Source organism: Nannospalax galili, unplaced genomic scaffold, assembly GCF_000622305.1.
Source record: "Nannospalax galili isolate Female #2095 unplaced genomic scaffold, S.galili_v1.0 scaffold973, whole genome shotgun sequence".
Classification (NCBI taxonomy): domain Eukaryota; kingdom Metazoa; phylum Chordata; class Mammalia; order Rodentia; family Spalacidae; genus Nannospalax; species Nannospalax galili.
Genome location: NW_008334020.1, coordinates 484,873 through 503,581, shown reverse-complemented (window position 1 = coordinate 503,581; position 18,709 = coordinate 484,873). Strand labels below are relative to the sequence as shown.

Sequence of the window (18,709 nt, the reverse complement as noted above, 5' to 3'; positions counted from 1 at the left end):
TGAAGCATTCCCTCATAGTTTACCCAGTCTTACCTGTAGCCTCATTGTGGCCAATGGCCATATGATATTTCTTCAAAAGGCATTTGAAAAAATGTCTTTTCCCTATATCCATGCCAGCTCTGATTTTTATCAGTCACTGTAATGTTTAAGATTGAGTATTTTTATGCAAATCATAAATCATATGCTTATACTCTGATTTTCAAAGTAGCATAAAAATTCTGTTTGTAATTTTGCTTGGAACATTTGCATAAAATTTTATCATATTGTACCTAGGATATTTTACACAGTAATGAGAAATATGTTTTTTTAGCTAAATGAATATAAAATAGAAATAAAGGTTGAAAATCTACATTAAAAATTCATTTGTACACAGGTGTGGTGCCATGAGCCTTTAATCCCAGCATTCAGGAGGTAGAGGCAGGCAGTGCGATCAAGCTCAATCTGGTCTACATAGCAAGTTCCAGGCCAGCTGGGGCTACAGGGAGACCCTGTCTCAAAAATTATGATAAATATGACACATACAAAGAAATTAAATACATTTGCAGGAATTTCACTTTGTGGCTGTATCAAACATTTGAACAGGCATGTGTTTCTCTTTAAAGCTTATAAATATGCAGTACGTCTCAAAATTCTGTTGTGATCTAATGAGGGAACCAACATCTGTATTTTTAGTAAACTCTGTAGGTGACTTTAGCTGAGGTAGTCTGAAGGCCACACATGCTGAGAAACTTTTTATAATTGAACAAGACTGTGGGTGCTAAGAAGTCAAGTGAAGCTAATGCTGTCAGCAAACAAACTTGGAAATCAATGATTACTTCTATTTCTTATAATTCAAGAGAAGTGTTTTAACCTTCTGAAAGCTTCTGCCTCAAACATCTTTTTTAACTTGGGTACATACAATACATTCACAGTTAGTGACCCTATAAACTCTGGCATCAACAAACTTTGGAAGTGACTGCATAGATAGTTTGTATGGATGCTGCGTCTGCAAGGGTGTCTCTTCAAATGGAGACACTTGATTTGCCACTGATGACCTAAAGGGACTGCACCTGCACCTGGCATGATGCAGCCATCAGTAATCACAGCTCTTCAGTTAGCTATCAAGACTATGTGAGGAACTGTTAAATGTGAGACTTGTGATTCCATTTTGTTTCCAAATTCTAAAAGCAGCAGCAAATCAATATAGCAGTAGTTTGGTAATCAAACAAGAAATGACATGCATTTGGAATGAATGCTTTACATGACTAGAAATGAGGCAGTCATTTGATCTGATTATGGAAACTACCATGCTAAGAAGCCTGATCATACGCCCTTCATCTCTATAAAGAATTAATTTGCATGAAATTTTATAGCATTTTCCTGGCTTTACTGTTTTATTTCTTTTTTAAAAATATTTTATTTATTATTTGTATTTTATGTGCATGAGTGTATTGCCTGCATGTATGTGAGTGCACCTGTGTCGTGCAATGCTGCGGAGGTCAGAAGAGGGCCAAATTCATTCAGAAAACGATAATAAAAAAAGAGATGCCATTTAATATATGCAATTTCATATTTATAATACTTGACTCTTATGAATAAATACTAGAACTTATTATCCAACAATAAGTTGTCTCTAAAGTCATGTATTGTGGTCCCAAGTTTCACACCAAGGGTCACTGTGGTTAATAAAGCAAATGTGATTTAGGAATTTGTGTGTTTTTCTTTTCTAAAATGAGTAAGGCTGCTTCTTACTTGGCATGAATATCAATTGCCGAACTCCCAAATGCACAGCTGTATGCATAAGTTGTAGAACATGGTATAAAATGAAAATTCAGGGTCCCTTTCTAAAAGAAAAATTAAGAATTTCAGAGAGGTAACAGTAGAGCATTAAAACAGTCACAACCCTCTGAACACAGGTGCTTCTGGGACTGCGTGGGTCACACACCTGGGAAGCCAGCTTCACTAGAATATGAACACTAGTTGACAACCAGGAAGATGGGAGGGGCTGTATCTGATTAAGGAGACAGTTTCTCCAATCCAGTTGCAAGCACAGCTTGTTTCATTGGTTTCCAGGGAAACTCTCTGAAGACTTTAGTTAAAAGGCAACCCAGGAGATAAATACCAGTGATGACTCATGTGACCTACTGGGTAATGAGCTATGCCTCATCAACTTGTTTGAGACAGCCAACACCTACTGTGCTATAAATGCAGGCTGATCTCTAGGATGAAGATGGAAGAGCACTTATAGATTATTGCTGGGAACACTTATGCTAGAAATGCATAGAAATCTAGACAATATGAGATAAAAAAGCAGAAATGAAGCTTGTCTGGGGGAAGTTTCTTTAGATATTTAACACAACAAAAGAAAATCAAATCATGAATGTAGTTTGATGAATCATATTATCTTTGAATAATTTGTTTTTCATAATATAATTCATAATATATTTTTCATAATAAATTGTTTTCTTTGAATCATTACATTATGCAAATCACTACTAAGAATTGTCTTTCTTATTCACATTTCAATATTTTAATGTATTTAAGGATCTAGTACCTATATCCCTAGACGAAGAAACTGAGTTTCAGTAAAAGAAAGTAACTTTAATATGGTCCAGAGCTTAAAAGTAACTTTTAATTTCTGAAGGTACTCTATGTAGCGAACATGATGTTAAGCATTTTCTATATTACTGTTAGTCTCATGAAAGTGACCATATGCATTTATGCTAGTTAAAAACCACAAAAAATTTAGAAGACAGCCTCAGACAGAGTTGAATTTATACTAAGATGAGGCTATCAGAACTTATTATTTATCATCTTTCAGCATTGCCTTCCTCTGTGTTGTTTGCTCTCCATGGGAGTCTCTGCATGTGGTAGCAAGAATGGGTTTATATATACAAGACTTTAACACCCTGATGGAAAGGAACTTCCACTTACTCAATTCCTGGAAAGCTCTGGGCCCTGACTTAATTCTTGTGCCACGCTTGCATGGATCACAGAGGAAAGAATGCTATTACAGGATAGGCCCAAATCATGTAGGTCTCCCTAGAGTTGGTGAAGAACAGAGGCATCTTTAACTATGCAGACTGAGAAGGAAGAGGTTGTCTGTCGATATACCACAAGAAGGGGAAATAAATGATTCTGTATAGGCTTCAGTAACAGATATCTGCTACCAACGTGTTGTCTTTGTCCACCTTTTACACACAAGGCAAGTGGTGCTGAAGTAAAAGTGTCAGAGACTGCGTCACTGCAACTCTTTCATGGTGTAATGCCTTTTCCAGAGATGTGAGAGCAGTCTTCCAAGTCTTCAGAACCATGAAAAGGATTTATAATTATGAGTGCTTTTAAGAAATACCATTCCCACCACCCCCTAGAAGAAAGACATCTGATAATACGTTATCTTCTTCAAATGAAAGGGTGCAGAGGTGTCTTTATGGGGAGGTCAGTAATGTGGAGTTTTATGGCTATTCTGGAATGTGTTTCTCACAATGGCTAACATTTTAATGTGAACATACTTATTAATCTAAAATCATAAATTCCAGACTGTGAACACTTGAATACTTTGTCTATTTATCTTTTCATCTCTACTGTCTAACTCACTGAAGGCTCTAAATAATTTCTTGTCAAATCAGTAAGTTCAAAGGAATGGGAGATAACTAAAATTTACTTTGTTTTAGAGTGAATAATACAGCCCAAGAATAATATACATATTATTTCCTATGCAAGGAACTCATCAATAACAGATAAATAAAAAATATCTAAAATAAGGGGAAAAGAAACATGCTAGTGTTAATCTACATTTTTATGAATTAGTCAAAAATAGATTCTTCACTAACTTTTTAATCAGCTAATGTTACAGTTTTTTCATGATTTTTGAATGAGTTAATTTAATTATCTGTACCAAGAAACCTTTTTGAAGAAAATGATGATTCATATACAATTTGCACTAATAGTAAGTTAACATATTAGATTAAAAAGGTAAGAACCAAATATTTCATTTGTGAACTCTTAATTTTTTTCTTGTAAAGTGAAAAGTAAATATGGTACATTTTTGCTGCAGGACATGGTGTTTTGATATAGGTATACAACAAGGAATAGCTAAATTAACCTAATTATTTTAAAATTTCAGAGCTGATAAGTTTTATCTTTGAGAGACTTTATAATCAACACACCCTTTCATGTCATTTTTTTCTTGGGACTTCAGTCTTCAAAGCTTCTAATCATCCTTTACTCAAGAAGGAAGTCACCACAGTTGCCTCCATCAGCATGGAGGATGCTAATAATCCTTACAAGCTGCAATAACGAGCCAAAGATATCATGACCTGTTCTAGTTTGCTTCTCCATTGCTGTGACAAAACACTCTAACCATTACCAACTTGGGGAGAAAAGGGTTTATTAGGCTTACATCTACTTGGTCACAGTTCATCAGGGAGTCCAAGGGAGGAACTCAGGGCAGGAACCTGGAGGCAGGAGCTGGAGCACAGGCCATAGAGGAACACTACTGGCTTGCTCCCCTGGCCCTTGCTCAGCCTGCTTTCTTATGTAACACAGGCCCACCTGGCCAGGGGTGGCACCACCCACAGTGGGCTGGGCCCTCCCACATCACTCAATAATCAAGAAGATGCCTCACAGATATGGCCACAGGCCAGTTCAATGCTCCTTCAACCCAAATGTGTCAAGTAGACACTAAAGCTATCCAGCACAACCTTAATAATAACGATGCTAATCAAAGATGGAAATACCCATTCTTTTTAAAAATATATTTATTATTTTTATTTTATGTGTAAGAATGTATTGCCTGCATGTATGTGAGGGTACCCATGTCATGCAGTACCGTGGAGGTCAGAAGAGGGCTTCAGATTTTCCTGGAACTGAAGTTAAGGACAGTTTATAGCTGCCATGTGGATGCTGGGAATTGAACTCGGGTCCTCTGCAAGAGCATTCAGTGCTCTTAACCACTGAGCCATTTCTCCAGCCCTGGAAATTCCAAATTCTTATCCTGATTTTTCTCTGCCTTTAGAATCAATAACTCATTCACAAATATTCATCAGGAGTATTTGCATGATGTACATACATACACAAACATACTTCACACAAACACACAGAGTCACACACACAAACACATGCACACATAAACAAATACACCACACACACACACACACACACACACACACACACACACCACACCTTGCTCTATCTGTCACAATTTCAAGGTTTTCTGAATAGGATCTTTGCTTGTGTGGTATTTCTTTAGATGTCTCCAATGATCATTGTAATGGATTGTTATTAGAAACTGAAGAACATCTCTAATCACATTCATCCATTTTCCACTACGATATTTATGTATAGCATCCAGAAAGTTTTCTTGCTTCAAAATTTTCCTATATTCTTAGCGTCCAGGAAAAAAAAAATCCCAAATCATGACCAGGGAGCAGAACACTGTTAGTTTATAAATGACACCTGCAAAGCTTGGGTCTGTTACTAGCTTATGGTTTGGCTTAAGCAGTGAATGTAAATGTGCATCATAACCTTGAGACGTCTAAAATCATGTGCTCACATATCTCATCATCACAAGTCAGTGAATGTTCCATCAAATTCTGGCTCTTATTTTTCTGCATGTCTTTCACTAGGTATTTTGTTTTATTTTGTAACATTTTTAAACCATGATTTTTAAGTAAAGACTTTGTGACTCTTTCAATAACATTCATAAAATATAAGCTCTAAGCATCAAATAGTAACCTTTATATCAGAGGAATACTTGTTTGTAGTCTAGAAACCAATTAAAGTGTTAAGATTTAGGATTTGTAGTATTGATAGCCAATGAGTTCTGGGTATAAAGTTTTGGACAATTTCCTTTTAGATAACTCTTCTTAGTGACACTTCTCAACAGAATTTAAACAATATTTTTTAATTATCTCTTCATAATAATGATCAATTATAAATTATATGTTCATTGTTACATTAAAAGAAAAAGAATTTGATATCATGATCTGGTTCTTTATTATTTAGGAGAAAATTGTTTAATACTTAATATTTTTTTTCCAAATTACAAATTTTCTTTAGCTTACCATGGATAAATCTCAACTAGTTTTCTTGTCTAAAATTCACGATTGGTAGAGTAAAATAATTATATGCATAAAAATGCTGAAATGACTTAGTGAAACTAATTTAACTGCAAATCTTAGCATAAGGAATGTTTTCTGTATGTATTGTGATTGTTTAACATGACTGGGAAACAAAGTATATTTCTTATTTGCTTTACTTTGGTCCATGTTATTTCAAATCTCTGCCTCTATTTTCAAAGAGACAGCGCTAGATGATAAACATAACTGTCAAAGTCAGCGAAGTCACTCTATACGTAGCATCCGTACCTGAAATAAACCATTTTTATGTTTCTCAGTTCAACAGTGTCTTGAAAACTAAAATATTCATCCTGTCTAAACTCACAGTCACCTGTGAAATGATAGTCTTCTAGTACTGACATTATGAAATTATTGCAGAAATAAATTTTTAGTAATGCTTTCTCAGATAATGAGATCATTATAGGTTAATGCTAACAAAATGATTAGAGTACCATTGCATAATGTTAATGTGGAGAATTAAGGAATGTTTTCAATGATGAAACCTAAAATTTTTCCATTATATTTTTAATGTTTATATTATTTAGGTTTTAAGAATAATTTTCATGGGGCTATAGAGATGGCTCAGTGGTTAAGAGCACTGGCTACTCTTGCAGAGGCCCTGGGTTTGGTTTCCATCACCCACATGGCAGCTAACAACTGTCCATAACTCCAGTTCCAGGGAATCTCAAGCCTTACTCATACACATAAAATAACAATAATAAATAAAATATTAAAATAATAATGATAAAAGAATACATTCACTTCAGAACTTTTGACTTAAGACATTGAGATGATCTTTTCTTCTTTGATAGTTATGGGAAAATATGGGCAAAAACAAGACGTACATATTTTCATTTTGAGTTGTACATAATCACAATTTAAATATATAGAATTGTGTATAAATTCAATGTATTATAAATAGTAATTGCTTAATATATCAACTTTTTGATGACTGGGCACTTATTTAATAACACTGTGAATTCTAAGACAGTGATCTTATTTCCTCTCATCTTTCCCTTTAAGATCATATCACAGCATCTCCTGTTCTCTCTCTCCATCCAGATCGGGGCACTGTGCAGAAAGTAGTGGTGCTTCCTACCAACAGCTCCACCAGTGGGGAGCTCATCCTAGAGGAGCTGGAGGTCTTTAAGGTTTGACCATTGCTTCTGTTCTTCTCCGCACATGTTTGAGGAGGGCTAGTCTTCAGTTCTGTAGGCAGTTGGGAAGGAAAATGTTCAATAAAAGATTATGAACGCAGTAAACTTTTCAGAAAAAAATCAGTTAAAATGAGAACTATAGAACAAATATTTTTGTGAAGTATTTTCTTACATGTCAAGTTATCTTAGCTTAAAAGGTTTGCAGGTTTTTTTGCCAGATGCCATCAGAACCTGAAGAAATTTGGTTATCATTATTTTTAAAAATAAGCACTTGTAGTCAAGGTCTAGAACAGCTTGTTATGAAATGGCTTTTATCTTTCACTTCACAAGCCCCAGACACCCAAATGTCTACAAATTAATGATTGTTGGATAAGTTTTCTCATATTTTTTCAACCAGTAATTTCAAGAAAAACTGCTAAATTCTTGTTTTATTACTTTTAATTCAAATGTCATTCTAGTTAAATAAAGCAAATGTTGCTTCTTATCACTTAGAACTTTATGTTCTGTGAGTACTTGAGATTTCATTGTATTATTCTCCCTGACTTTGGCATTTAAAGAAGCAAAAGAAATAACAAGAAAATAGAAGCAAAATTTACAGGAAGGGAAATTTCTGTTCTGTGTCTCTCCTAGCCAAGGCACAGGCTCAAGAACTTATTCCTTTAAAAAAAAAAAAAATCTTTTAGATAAACTCTGGACTGATCTCCAAGTTTGGACCTTCTGCCTCCACTCCCAAGTGCTGGGCTTAGAGCTTTAGACCATCCTGCCCAGCTGCTCACTATTCATGTATCCATGAGCCAGCAAAGCAAAACCTGTTGTCCTGACTTGCTGGTTTCTTTTTGGAGTGAACCATGATTGTAGTTCAAGTGGTCTTTTTATCAGCATTTGGAGAGAAAGGGAATACAGGCAGATGATCTCAAAGAAACTTTGACATGGGTTCAGTTCATTCAAAGAGCACTATTTACAACTAAACCAATTAAGAAACAATGACCTAGGGACAACAAAAGCCCAAAGCCAACCTATAGCTAACTTTTTACTCAGAACTTTCAGAACTCCCAGGAGAACAATATTGCTAGTCCAGTCAGTTGTTTTGCTTAACTGAGTTGCTTTGGAATGTATTGACTCCCTTATAACATTACATTGGCTACAAAAAATATTGATTCCGTAAGCATCTGATAGCTTAAGTTACAATGCTGTTAGATTTTGCAATAAAAATTTAAATTAAGAAATATAAAAATAATTGAGTTAAATATAAAATTAGAGAAGCTCTGATCATTCTGCAGTGTGTAATTAAATTTATAATTTTAATGCTAGTCTCATTTAGCTTTAGGTTCCATTTGTCTAACATATTAAAATTATGCCCATCAAATAAATACTAACTAATCTGTCCAAGTAGTTTTCCCATGCTTTGCTTTATAGAGAAATTTATGGGGTCACTGAATGAAGCAAAATTTCATTACATACTATACTTGATTTTTTCTCATTCAACAAACTGGGAAAAATTTTTAAGTGGCCTAAATAATGTGATAAGTCTTACTCTGGATTTCCTCAAGATAGCGAAAATGACACAGTGCAAGCACTTCATTTTTAATACTGAAAATTTTTTTTGATTATCAGGAAATGTTAATTAAGTGAACTTGACACAAACCTAAACATGTATGTTATGGAAAGTCTTAAAGAAATGTGAGTTATTTTGATCCAGTGAGAACTACTTATGGGCTGTTACATGAATTATTATGTTGTTATCATCAAGAAGAATAAACTCTCAGTGGAAATACAGAGTCAGTCAAAATGAATATGGGGCATCACCCTAAGTGAGTAAAAAATACTGGTGCTTCCTTACTGATGCCTGTGCTTGTACCTCTTTACTGTACTCCCTCTACCCAATAGAGCAGAATCAAAAGACACAGTTACCAAGTGTAGTAACTGTCTCCAGTATGTTTCTGTGTCACATATTTTTAAGGTGAGGTAAAAATTATTGGGTGTGTATGACACATTGTGAAGGGCATGTAAGGAAATAATTCATTTTAATAGGAAAATAATCCTTAGCTAAGTGCCAAGCAGATATACTGCAGAAATATCAATGCCACTTTTTTCACAAAGGCACTCATTTTATACAGGCAAAACCAGAATCTCTTCCTTTAATCCTCTGTTCATATTCCCTGAATATGTCTCATTTCCTTAAGCTTAACTTGAATGAAAAGTACAACTTTTTATGGTTGACTCAGTGACTATAAAACGACATATCTATGGTGTGTGTGTGTGTGTGTGTGTGTGTGTGTGTGTGTGTGTGTGTATTAATAAAGGAACACAATGTTATTGCAAATGAGACTTGGAAATATCACAGTTTTCCTTTTAAATGTGTGTAAATATATACAATCTGAAGACACAAAAATACTTCATTTTGAGACCTTGCTCCTCTTTGAATTATTTAAATCTCCAAATACATGATGTTATCAGAAATCTAACTTTTAAGTCCAAAAGTAATTGATAATATGTATGTGAGAAGCAATGTCATGGACTAGAGAGATGGCTCAGCAGTAAAAAGCACCGGATGCTCTTCCAGAGAATCTGGGTTTGGTTCCCAATACCTACAAGGTGGCTAACAACTATCCTTAACTCCAACTCCAGAAGATCCAACACCACTCTTTTCTGGTCTCTGGAAATTTCTCAACATGGTGCACATATATACATGCAGGCAAAACATTAATGCGCATAAAAATAAAAATAAATACACCCAAAAGAAATTTAGAGAGCAAAGTCATGGAGAGAATGATCTTCAGAAGGATTACTCTTTCTGTGATTCCTGGGTTCTTTCACTCATTCATGTTTATAAAGAGAAGGTTTAATCTAACAATATTTCTTTGTTTTCACCAATGAGACTTCAGTAGCATGATTCAGCCTAATACATCTTTCCAAAACAACACTTGTCACATGAACAATAGTGTCTCTTGCAGTCTGTTTGTGTTCTGAAGGACGCCTGGCCACAGCCTCCCCAATCTGCCCATCCAGATCTAGTCCTCAGTTCAATATTCCAAACACATTTTTCAGTAATCTTGTTTGTCACTTTTCATTTTTGAATGATTGTACTGATAAATGTGTTTTAATTATATCCTTTCAAGTTTAGGCATATACCACACAAAAAATCAATTCTTAGTCCCAGAAGAAATGCACTTTACTGAGAAAGTTATATTTTAATGAAAAAGTATTTGAATTTTTACAAAAAATATTTAAATTAAATATTTTAGAGACAGAATGAACAAACTAACATATGTTTCCTCATTTTTTTAGAATCGTGTTCCTATAACATCAATGAAAATTTCATCCAAGAAGGTAAAATCCTAATCATTTTTATGATCTTTGCATATTAAAATGTCTTACTATCAAGAGAAGTACAATTTCTGAAAATTTAGGGTTACTATTGATAAATATTGACTCATAGCACCTAGAATTCTGATATAGACTTTACTAGCTATTTGTTAAAAGTGAATAAATTTGTTACTGTATATGTTCATGAGAGTTGATCAAATATATACAAGAAGACATTCCAGCACTTCCTATATGAAATATCTTCAAATATTATGATGTGTGAATCCAACTAAAATAAAAGTCATCATTCTTCAGGAAGAACATGCTATAATGTTTGGGCTGCTATAACAACACAGCATTTTCTGTGGCTTGGTGAGTGTCCAATATTCTATTGAGTTGCTGATGCTGTTATGTCTTTGAAATATCATGATATGGTATTTCCTAAGGTTTACATACATCTCAAAATCCCTGAAAATCAAAATGTGTAGGGGTCTGGATTTGAGGAAGGACTCTGTGATAAAGATTTCAGAAGTCTGGTTCATCTAAGTTGCCTTCACATGCAAATATACAACCATCATGGTACCAATTCTGACGTTTCCATGTCTAAGCCACAACAAAGTCCAAAGCCTGATGGCATTATCTTAAAACTAAAACTCTTAGATTCAGCTCCCTAATATAGTCAGATGAGTGGGTTTCACATGTATTTGAGTCCCAACCTGACCATAAATTATGAGAAAATTGTTTAACTTCTCTGACCTAAGTTTCTACATCTGCAGAGTAATGACTTTCTCACAAAAAAGAAGATATATGTAAACTGCCTAAAATAAAATGAGTCATCAGCTAATGCTGTCTGTTAGTGTCTTAGATTTTATTTTTCTTGGAATAGAGAATAAAGATTTTAGAGGTTTGCACATCTGATTATATAATCTCAGTCTTCTTCACCATATTTGGTGTGTTAGACATAATGTAGTAGCCCAGAGTCTGTCTCCTGCTCTTTGCACTTGACTAAATTTTATGAGGAAAAATAAATAGGACACAATAGAGCTAAAGAGCTCATCTGTAAAAATGTTTGTATGGTGCATAACAAACGTTTTCCCAAGTAACAAGAAGCCATTTGTCATTTTGTTAATGTCCCAGGGAGCTGATCTCCAGTCAGAGTTGTCTTTGAAGTCAGCAGGGAAGTACTTTGTTTACAATGGCTTAATGGGAAGGGAAAGTACAGGAGCAAAATTCAAAATTCACAAATTCATGTGTGTGTCAGAGTGGTCTTGCATGAAATTGTATGTCTCAACCCATTTATAGTTCATATATTACATTGATTTTCAACATCTTAAACTGCAGATACTTGAAAATGTTTCATTGAGGTAATGAGCTTCAGGGTTGTGGTAATCACTTGACTTTTTGGAATTATTTTGTTCACTGCATACTGTATTAAGACTTCAGTTTGTAAACAGACTCTTACAAATCCTTAAATATCATCATGAATTTAGTACCGTTCCTAATACTCAAATTATTTCATCATTCATTTTTGTCATTTAAAAGAATTATTCTTGTACCTAGTAATAACATTTTTTCCACTGTGAAAAATTAATCTTTATAGAATATAATTATTTTTGCCTTTTCCAAAATGGTGTCCTTAAATATTTAAAAATACTTCATTATTATTCTTATTATTATTCTTATTATTTTAGGAGAAGGTGTAGGATCCCTTGGAATTTGAGTTACAGATGAACCTGGGTTCTCTGTAAGAGCAGCCAGTGCCCTTAACTGCTGAGCCATCTCTCCAGGCCCACCATAAAACATTTTAATGAATTTGATACTTTCACTCTCCTCTGTCCTTTAAATACATATTTAATTATTTAAGGAATGCTAGCAAGGATTAATCCTAGAGGCCACATGAATTCTAAGTGAATGTTCTACCACTTAACTGTATCCTCAGCCTTCATTTTTAGCTTTGTATTTTGAGACAAGGCTCATCAAGCTGCCTGGCTGGGTATTGTGAAGGGAGTCTGTAGTCAGGCAGGCCTTGAATGGTCGCCCTCCTGTTTCAACCTCCCAAATGACTGAAATTATAGGCCTGGGTGATAGGGCTTGGTGATAAACATGTATTTCAAATGTTCTTAGAGGAGTGATGATTGTCAAAATACAAAGCATGCCATTCTTTCTATGTGATTGAAATGTCTAAATGGAAATCCATCAATTTCAGATAATCGCTGAAAAAAATCAATTGATCTGAATAAAATAGCTAAGTGAGAAATGACAGAATGAGATATGATTCAAATGATTAAAATTGAAAACCCAAAAGTTGATAGTTTGTTCACTGGCATTTTATTCTGCTGTTGTAATTAATTCATATTAATTGTCTCTTTACAAGCTTGAAGCTATACTGAGCATTTTAGATCTTAGTAGCTCTGATACATATATTTGTTATGAAAACTTCATAGAGTAAGTGTTCTGTTGTCCCAGTTTTACCAAGAAAACAGCTGGTTCAAAAAGGGCACAAGCAGATCTGTGGCTGAGCTGAGCCTGGTGCCCAAGACCTCAGTAGAAATTCAGACACTATTACTTAAAGGATCCGTCTGTGTATTTAATATTTAAATGAGTATGCACATATGGGCAAGGGCACACACACACATACATCCACATCTATTCAATTTTCTACTTAGAGATTCTGTGTTAACTGCAATTGTATAATACTAGCCCTCTGGAACATAAAGATGAGGAATTTAATATTCATTCTTTGATCTCCTGAGAACATTTGCATGCTCAGCTAAAAGTATTGAATCACTATCCTTCAAATCGCTCAATATCTAACAAATGAAAGGGCTAGACTCTTTTTTATTGTTGTTTACTTTGTTAGAGTAATGAAGATGCTTAGACAAGGCAGAGATATTAAGACATTTTTAAATATAAACATCGATATTCTGAATGGAGAGGTACTTCAGTCCATAGGCTTACCCTACAAGCATTAAGACCCAATTTCAGATCATAGCACCCATGGAAAAGAGCCAGTTTTGACCATTTGAATTTCTGCATAACACAGAGCAGAGACATGAGAGTGGCAGGGCTTGCTGGCTGCCATCCTACCTCTGGGTTCTGTAAGAGACCCTTTCTCAAAGGAATAAGACAGGCTGTGATAGAGCAGGACATCCACTGTCCTTCTCTGGCCTTGGCTTTTTTGCACGCAGGCACATGCTACTGCAGACACGTGTGCATGCAACAGTTCAAACACACACACATATACGAAGTAAACACTGAAAATCTTTCACATGCTCTAAAAGTAGTTTTAATAAGCAACATTTTACTGTCAAAGACATGTATCCAACATATTTCTTTTTCATTTTGCCTAATTCTGATCATCTATTTTTCTTCTAAGCTTATGTATTTTATTTTGAATTTGACTTATACTGCCAGATGTAAAAAATAAGAAAGTTTTTCTTGTGCTTTGCTAATAGACAGCAGTTGAAGGAAAAAGAAAACATTGTAATTTAAATCTGTAATATATTAGCTCAAATCTGAGAGAACAATGAATGCCAATGTTTAAAACACTTTTCCATTCAACATGGTATACTACGGTTTTTTTTAAAGCAGGAAAGTGGTAATGTTATAGGCATATTAACATTGGAAAATTGTATTTATTTTGGCTATAGAGCCTTCTGTGCTTTGTGTATCATTTTTAGTATGTTTTAGAATGAATCCATGGGTCCATGGGTTTGCAGCCATATATTATAATGTGTTCCTGCTGAATGTATTCTTTTAACTTCCACATCTGAAATAAATCATCATGATTCTTCTTATAGCAACAGTTGTATGTGAGCTCCAATGAGGGGGTTTCCCAAGTGTCCCTGCACCGCTGCCACATCTACGGCACAGCCTGTGCTGACTGCTGCCTGGCAAGGGACCCATACTGTGCCTGGGATGGCCACTCTTGCTCCAGGTTCTACCCCACTGGGAAAAGGTAAGTTTCAGACATTCAAATAAAATAGATATGGCTGTCACAGAGCAGTACAGATGTGGATCACTTCTATGGCAGTTTTCACAGAAATAGACACTGTAAGAAATAGATATTTTATCACCATATAGAGCCGTTCAATAAAGAAAATGGCATACTTTATAACAGGAAGTTCTCATTCCTTCCCTCCCTTGGGGAAACTGGAAAGCCCAGAACCCATCAAATATTTTAGGAAGCATTTATCTTTATTTTTATACTAGCTAATTCGTGTCTCTGTTTTGTCTCATGTGATTAAATATATCCCTAAATCCCACATTCTTAGTTTGTTTCTACACTGCTTAATTATCCATAATGAAGTTTTTATTCTTCATATAACAGATAATAGATTAGTGACAACATATTATCTAGAATGGAACCACCAGTGTCATTCCAACTACCAAAGTGTTCTTCTGAGAAATGTGCCCTCTGGCTTGCTTTCAAAACCTTTCTGGGCATGCATTTTCCTATTTTGTGTGATTGTTGGTTAGGTTAAAGTGGTCAGAGGGAGGGTGCTTTATCTCCCACAAAAGCTATCAACAAGTTAGAAGGGATTGCCTATGGAGAAAGTGATCAAACATCAAAGGACAAGCAGTACTCAAAATCAGCCAAGGTCATAGATATTTTCAGTGATAATGTGATACATAGGTCATGGAGATGTTAGGATCCGAACCTGTAAAAATTAGGGTCAGTGGAGGCAGCAAATGACTCTAGTTGTGAAGGCCAGTGATCTGTCAGGGAAAAAACTGGGATTATGATTTTATAGTTCGTATTTTTTTTTTACCAGGTATACTTCTTTATTAATGCATTAAAAATCCCTGCCCTTCCATTTTCATATATTAAGAACATCTTGATGCTTTTTAATCTATTAATTAAACAAATATTTATCTTAGAATAAATAATTTCCAGGAATTGTTGTAGAAGCTAAGCATAAAATATGAAAAGCAAAAAAATCCAAAAATATCTGTATTCGTATATAAAGCGTTCTAAAAAGAGAAGACATACAACTAATAAAGAAGTACATATGTATTTCAAACAATGACAAGGTTGATGCATGTAAAAATGGTAAGGAAGGTTAGAAACTATGGGGAGCAAATTTCTGAGGTGGAGTGGATGGTCAGAAAGGACCATAGTGGGGACAGAATATTGAAACCAGGACAAAATATGAGGCAGATGGCACCAAGGCTTCCTCTGGGGAAAGAACCATCCAGGGTATGTCAGAGAGCACTCAAGATACAGCACAAAAGTGAATCAAGTGCCTATTAGCTTATGAACAGAGAAAAGGAAGGGTAGAAAAAGGTCACAATATCAGATGAAGTAAGGCTTCATCCATTATTTATAAATACCCAGTTCTTTTCCTTGGATTAAAAGAGAAGGTGACTGAGAGATTTTGAGCACATGATGGCACCCTTTGACTTTTAGTTTTAAAAGATTGCTAATTGGCTTTAGCTTTTATTGAACCCTTGAAATGGGAAGTGCTTGGGGCAGAGTGGGAGGACAGAGGCTATCGGAAGAAGGCTATTGTAAGAGCTCTGATGAGATATGCAGGTGGTTTGCACCGGGATGTCAGAGGTAGAGGTCACAAAAGAATGGTCTAGGTTTCGTTGCACACACAGAATCTGTTGATCTATTTGATGTGGGTGGTCAAAGAACTAGAAGTGAAAATTTTCCCAAGTTCCCCAAATCAGAGCACCAGGACGCATATTGCTGTGAAAGTGAATGCTATGAAAGAAGCAGGTGTCAGAATGATGTCCGCGTGATACTCCAGTCAAGATATTGAGTAGGGAGTTAGAAATGTGAGTCCGGGGTAGAGAGGGCTTAGGCTGGATCATTGAAGAATTCTCAGTCTTTACAAGCATGAAAGATGATGCGGAATAGCACACTTTGAACCAGGAATCTTGAATCTATGCTCATAAAATCAGTATTCTCCCATGTCCTCTTAGAGGTTAGTCAAAAGTTCCTACTTTTTAAAAATTTCCATATCAAATTTCAGATCCTCATTCCCATACAATCTTTTATATTTGCACTGTATGGAGAGATCAGACCCTACACATAATGTGTGAGGGATGCAAATTCCAAACATAATCTTAAATAAAAATTGATTTTTTAATAACTATTGAATTATTCAACAATATTTGTTTTTCAACCAAAAAATAATAAAAGCAATATTTTGAAATTGTTTCTACAACTAACCATTTGCCAGACAATACATTTTTCTTGGTGGTAACTCTAAAGCTTGAGTACTTGGCATCCCTAACATGGGGAATAAAAAACTCAGTTATTGACCAGATTTAGTGCTGAAGAAAACTATAATACTATACTTTTTAAAGAACAAAGTGAGGTGAGATTATAAATCAAATCTTATCATCATTCTGCAGGTATATCAGCCCCCTCATCAGCCCCTCATTTGGGTGAAAGAGTCCATACCCTAACCTTGCAAAGACCTTGTCTTAGCATTTTTAATTTGCATACAAGAAATGTTTCTCAAGTAAAATTTCATCCCATATATGTGGAATATCATTGCATATTTAAGATGTATTTTACATTTTAGAGGTTTTAGAGTTTTTTCATGTACGCCCCTTCCAAACCCAGTTTCATTTTTTAATACACACCAAAACACGGATTTTACATTTTCTTCATGCTTGCAGAAACCATGAACCTAGTCATCGCTCTTCATAAAACAGAATTCAAATTAACTTGTAGGCCTTTTTTTTTCCAGTGCATCATGTACTATTCTGCAAATGTGGTTCTGCAAAATGCACTGGAAAAGTGACGGTGATTGTGTACAGAGTTACCTTGATTGTCTGTAGGAGGGTCTTAATTCTACCTTGAAGGAAATGGCTCAGACATCCCATATCCAGTCTTTGTTGATGGCAGCATTCTAGAAACCGCACTGAGCTCACCTATACTATTTAATTTCTCCAAGTTCTTCAAACTCGATGAAACATACTACAGGGAATTTGCAGAATGAATTAATCCACCTGTCTTTATTTTTTGTAGACATTAAAAGGTAGTGGTGGGAATGACCATTTGATATATTGTCACATTTGCTTCCTTTAATTTTATCTGCATTATCTAACTGTAACAAACACTATTTAGAGGACTTCATTGTAATGAGAAGCAAAAGTATATCCTTTCTAAGGACAGAGAGAATTCCAATTACAGTTAAAAAGCAGTGGAATCCACACATTGATATAATAAAGTTAAACATTGGGAAAATTTTTTTTATCACTTTCAAATATCTTACATATTTGTATTTGTACCAAATATTACAATGCAGTGTTGGATGTTAATTTATTTTCTGAATTCAGATAAATAGAAAATTTAAGACAAGATAATGATTTCAATCTTCAAATATCTTTCTTTGCAAGTAGAAAATGATTTCACTGTTTATCAAAAAAAGTTGAGAATAATGGATGAAATATTGGCTAACTGAGCCAAATTCCAAATCCTGCATGCAATATAATATTACACTGCCTACCAGCATGATTCTGTGATGCTATAGGAATGCCTTCAAGGAAAATGACACATTCAAAAGGCCTTTGCTGATCTCATCATTTAAGCCAGGCTATAATAATGTTTCTCTGTGTTTGAATCTCTGGAGGCTGACATAGAAAATTCACATTCCCAGCTTGAGAGGTTAAATACTGTGAATAAGTAAAAGACCTGATAGTGCTCATCACAGAACAATAAATTTAGACATTGTGAATGATATTGGGTGTCTAGAAGGTTGAAAATGACCAGGTCAACCCTAAGCACTCTCACAAAGTCCTATTATAATATATACTCCAGGGTTGGGTTCACCCACATAAATAATGTAAGAGCAAGGCAGAAAAAACTGAATGTGGAGCTGCTCTGGCACAGAACACTAATCGTATTTCTTGACATGAGTGACTGACATCTCCACAACTATGTGTGTGACACTATAGAAATATATAATTGAATAAAGATCATGTAATATTTTAATTTGGCATTTAATTGGTAAAAATTTATATACCAATGTCTGCAAGTAGTTGTGTGACTGTAAAATTTTAGCTATTTTCACAAGAATAAAATTAGGTTTTTAAGTCATTAATGGCTTTGAGAGTTATATTTCTTTATATTTTTAATAACACTATGCTTTTTTATTACTGTTCATTTTGTTCAATACTTAGTGGAAA

General features: G+C 34.8%; 1 protein-coding gene across 1 annotated transcript in view; it reads left to right on the top strand.

Moving 5' to 3' along the window:
- The window catches only part of Sema3c (semaphorin 3C), a 181,790-nt gene that overhangs the window by 152,131 nt on the left and 10,950 nt on the right, over positions 1-18,709 (top strand). The window contains exons 13-15 of the mRNA XM_008828988.3: positions 7,161-7,249; positions 10,544-10,585; positions 14,362-14,519. Of these exons, the coding sequence (XP_008827210.1) occupies positions 7,161-7,249; positions 10,544-10,585; positions 14,362-14,519 (289 nt within the window). The remainder of the gene's footprint in view (positions 1-7,160; positions 7,250-10,543; positions 10,586-14,361; positions 14,520-18,709) is intronic.